The 4,898-nt window shown below is 37.3% G+C and overlaps 1 protein-coding gene across 1 annotated transcript; it reads left to right on the top strand.

The window, feature by feature from the left end:
• The first annotated feature begins 1,806 nt into the window (after positions 1–1,806).
• LOC111885289 (uncharacterized mitochondrial protein AtMg00810-like) lies at positions 1,807–4,484 on the top strand. Its single transcript, XM_023881554.1, has 2 exons — positions 1,807–2,056; positions 4,396–4,484. The coding sequence occupies exons 1-2, from the start codon at positions 1,807–1,809 to the stop codon at positions 4,482–4,484; spliced, it is 339 nt and encodes a 112-aa protein (XP_023737322.1).
• The last annotated feature ends 414 nt before the right edge of the window (positions 4,485–4,898 follow it).

The raw sequence follows: 4,898 nt of genomic DNA, 5'->3' as shown, positions 1-4,898 counted from the left end.
AGATTTTCTATCACTTCCTATGAAATAATCAATAAACGAAAACCTAACATCAAGTTCCTTCATGTTTCGGTTCCAAGTGTTTCAATTTCAATTAAAAGCAACAACGAAACAAGTTTGATGAGAAGGTTGACGAAGGAATTTTTCTCGGATATTCTCTGACTTCGAAAGCATATAGGGTTGTAAACAAAATATCCAATAGGATTGAAGAAACCTATTATGTCACATTCAATGACAACTACTCAAAGAAAACTCAAGGAAATGATAATCAAGCGAAAGAGATCATTCCTGAAATGAACCAAGTGACTATCCCTTTGGCTAATATTCATGAAGAGTTCATGCTTCTATTTGACAAACCTGAGAAGGCCATCACCTCTGAAGCGAAGGCAACTGATAACAAAGAAGATGAACTGAAGAAGATAATCGATGAAGCCACAAAAAGCAAGGATAATCAGCCACCAACCTCGAACGTATCTCAAGAAACGAGTACTCTAGTCCACGTGGAGAATTTTGATTCAGATACACCTCCTCATGGGGAGCAACCAGTTCTGCAAGAAACGAACATTCCATTCCAAGGTGTCAGATATACTTCAATTCCTGATGAAGAAGAAGTTCACTCGTCATTCGAGGGGGAGAATAAGGACGTGGATGACGATTTGGATGCTCAATCCAAATTATCCGCCACTAGTCAAATGGACCAGAGATCACCCCAAAACCCAAGTTATTGGTGAATTTTCTGCAGGAGTTCTCACGAGATCTCACATAAAAGCGAAACCAACGACTTTATTTTCCAAAGAGGAATTATGCATGTTCAACTCCTTTGTGTCTAAGATCGAACCCAAAACTGTTAACACCGCTCTTAATCATTCTGATTGGGTGCAAGCGATGCAAGACCGACTCAATGAGTTCGAACGAAATAAATTTTGGAGGTTAATTCCTACTCCACCTGAAGCATTGGTTGTTGGTTTGAAATGGGTGTTTCGTAATAAGTTGGATAAAGAAGGAAACGTAGTAAGGAACAAGGTGAGACTCGTTGTTAAGGGTTACTGGCAGTATTAGGGTATCGACTATGAAGACACCTTCGCTCCAGTTGCAAGGTTAGAATCAGTTCGGATTTTCTTAGCATACGCTGCTCATAAGAACTTTGAAGTGTTTCAAATGGATGTTAAATGTGCGTTCCTATATGGAGAATTAGAAGAAAAAGTTTACATTGAATAACCACCTGGGTTTGTTAATGAGAAGTATCCAAATCACTGCTACATTTTGTAGAAAGTAGTTTGCGGACTTAAGCAAGCTCCGAGAGCCTAGTATAAAACTCTTACTCGTTTCTTGAAAATGTCTATGTTAAAACAAGGTTCGGTTGACCCAACTTTCTTTCGTAAGAAAGAGGGTGACCATTTGATGACTGTCCAAATTTATTTTGATGACATCATTTTTGGATCTGCAAATCCCATCCTCACAGCTGCATTCCGAAAGTTGATGGAAACTAAGTTTGAGATGAGCTCAATGGGTCCTATTAACTTTTTCCTTGGATTGAATATACGACAAGGACCAGAAGGTATTTTCATTAATCAGGAAGCATATACGAAAACTATTCTCTCTAAGTTTTGCATGATTGGATACTCAAAAGTGAAGGTTCCAATGGCATTCGGAACGAAACTTACACCATCTTTGGAAAAACCTGTTGCGGATATGTCCGTTTATTGACAAATCATTGGTTCCTTAATGTATCTAACAGCTACTAGACTGGACATTATGTTTTCCGTTTGTTATTGTGCAACGCTCCAAGAAAACCCTCGAGAACCTCACATGGTAGTAGTGAAGAATATCTTCAGGTACCTGAAACGAACTTTGTCTCCAGGCATATGGTATCCTGTGAACTTATGCTTCTTCGTTCAAGTGTTTTCGGATGCTGATCTTGGTGGGTGCGGCTTAGATAGAAAAAGCACAACTGGTGGATGCCAATTTCTTGATGGCAAATTAGTTAGTAAGCAATCCAAAAAGCAAACATGTGTTCCGTTGTCAACAACTGAAGTTGAGTATATCACTGTTGCATCCTGTACCTCTCAAGTCATATGGATTTAAAGTCAACTGTGTGATTATGGCCGGAATATGAAGCGAATCGCACTCTACTGTGACTCTGAAAGCGCAATTTGCATCTGTCACAATCTAGGGCAACACTCGAAGACGAAATGCATAACACTGAGGTATCACTTCATTAAGGATCATCTAGAGGATGGCAATGTTGAAATCCATTTCATTCTCTCAGCAAATCAACTGGTAGACAAATTCACTAAGGCCTTACCTGAAGCATTATTTAATAGAATACTCAAAGGCCTAGGAAGGATGGAGGCTGAATCGGTTCCAAAGCCTGTCTTGCCTTCAAAGTAACTTGTTCACTTCTGGGTTACATGCTCGTTTTTGCTCTTACTTTTTAGACAAGCAAATTAGAACAAACGCTCGCTCTAGTTCGTTTTCTATTTTTACGAGACACAAATTGGGACGAACGTTCGCCCTATCTCACTCCTGAAAATACTTAAAAGAGAAAATCAAAGTTTTAACCTTTGTATATTTTGTATACTTCACTCATTGTATTTTTTTTTATTTTCAAAAATACAAAAGTGATTTGTTTTGTTTATTTCTTTTCCAATCAATTATTAAAACTACAAAAATATTTTCTTTTCTTGTTTCCATTTTTTAGTACCATTGGAGGTTCTCTTGCTGAAATGAATGATGGGACAGGTTTCATTTTCATATGTTTGTACTAACTAGGTGTACCTAGAAGCATGATGTTGCATGTTGTCCTAAGCCTCAATAGACTTCATGAGAAGCCTTAATGAATTGAATCTACCTTTCATTTCTTCCCAAGTAGGATGCTACATTCACATGCATCATGAGCTACCTTTCTGTGACTCTGAAAGCGCAATTCGCATCTGTCACAACCCAGTGCAAACTCAAAGACGAAACACATAACACTGAGGTACCACTTCATCAAGGATCATCTAGAGGATGGAAATGTTGAAATCCATTTCATTCTCTCAGCAAATCAACTGGCAGACATATTCACTAAGGCCTTACCTGAAGTATTATTTAATAGAATACTCCAAGGCCTTGGAAGGATGGAGGCTGAATCGGTTCCAAATCATGTCTTGCCTTCAAAGTAACTTGTTCACTTCTGGGTTACATGTTCGTTTCGCTCTTACTTTTTAGACAAGTGAAATAGAACAAACACTCGCTCTAGTTCGTTTTCGATTTTCACAAGACACGAATTGGGACGAACGTTCACCCTATCTCGCTCCTCAAAATAGTTAAAGTAGAACATCCAAGTTCTAACCTTTGTATATTTTGTATACCTCACTCATTTTATTTTATTTTTATTTTCAAAAATACAAAAATATTTTGTTTTGTTTATTTCTTTTTCAATCAGTTATTAAAACTACAAAAATATTTCTTTTTAGTACTAAGTAGGTGTACCTAGAAGCATGATATTGCATGTTGTCCTAACCCTCAATAGACTTCATGAGAAGCCTTAATGAATTGAATCTACCTTTCGTTTCTTTCCAACTAGGATGTTACATTCACATGCATCATGAGCTACCTTACTATTGTCATATTGAGTTAAGAGTTATCTGCTTGGTCATATACTCATAGCAGAGGCACATCTATTTCTCTGGAGGCATCTTGGCTTTTGTCCACTCGCATTCACTCTCATACTTGTAACCCTTGAGACTCTCAGCTATACAATTGAGGTTTATGGTTACCCAACATGTGAGTTCATGATATCAGCTTTGTTTACCACAAACTAATTGAAGCCCAACATTCAACACCTTTAAATGAATTAGCGGACTCAAAATCTTTTTTTTCTTTTTGAGTGATCTTTATGAATTGTTCTTTAACCAAGACTGTTCTACCCATAAGATCTAGTTTTATTTTTTTTGACACTTCAATCTTTCGCTTGGTCACTTAAATAATTGCAAGCCTACTCGTTCAACTGACTACACTGGTCATACGAGTACTTCATCCAACACACGAACTTCTGTCAAGTTTTGTTGTTTTATTGAAGACTTAACCATCCTTCAGCCTAACTTTATAAAGATTCCCTAAACATTTCTTAATAAACATATGATCGTACTTCAACGGGAAACCACACAGACACTTCTTAGTCTCTCTTGACTTTGAAGGAAGAGATTTGTGCTCGGGATCTTCAGTTTCACGTCTCTATTGACGTCACTTTAATCCCACCGATATATTTTGCTTTATTTCTTTATCTTTGGCAAACTCTTGCACGAAGATCTTTATGATTTTCAAACATTCTGGTTCGTGAAACTTATGGCATTTTTAAGTTTTGTAGATTCTCTTTTGTATGATTACTGGTGTTTGTTTTTTAAAACCAAAAAGGTGCTTATCTTTTACAAGAAATGAATGATATTGAAACATTGAAGATAAAGGTTGCTGATGCAACACTTGAGGATAAGGTTTTGAATTAAAAAGGCATGTGGAATTTTTAACGATTTCGCTTCTAACGCCGTCTACAGTCGTGATGACAACCTGTCGGCCACTACAGTTGTCATATCACGCCTTTTTAGGTGTCGAATCAGTACTCGTCACGCAATCGTTGCTTGATTTTCTCTCTCTCATTATATATATTAAAATCAATTGATGATTCCACTTTTATCACTCTCAAAGAACTTTGGAACCCTAAACGACGCTTTACTACTCAACTGTTCATCTTCTTCCCCAACCTGAAACAATGGCTGATTCTTCATCAATTCAAGAACAAACTGCTCAATCCTCTCACCTCACTATCAAGCAGAATCATAATCTAATTATCGATTTGGCTCCATTCAAGTACGATGCCTATATGTTGCCAACCGTTGAATGTCTGAAGTATTCACCTTTGG

This window comes from Lactuca sativa, chromosome 3 (assembly GCF_002870075.4).
Source record: "Lactuca sativa cultivar Salinas chromosome 3, Lsat_Salinas_v11, whole genome shotgun sequence".
NCBI lineage: Eukaryota > Viridiplantae > Streptophyta > Magnoliopsida > Asterales > Asteraceae > Lactuca > Lactuca sativa.
Note: the sequence above shows the minus strand (reverse complement) of the source record. Positions and strands in the feature narration are given on the sequence as shown.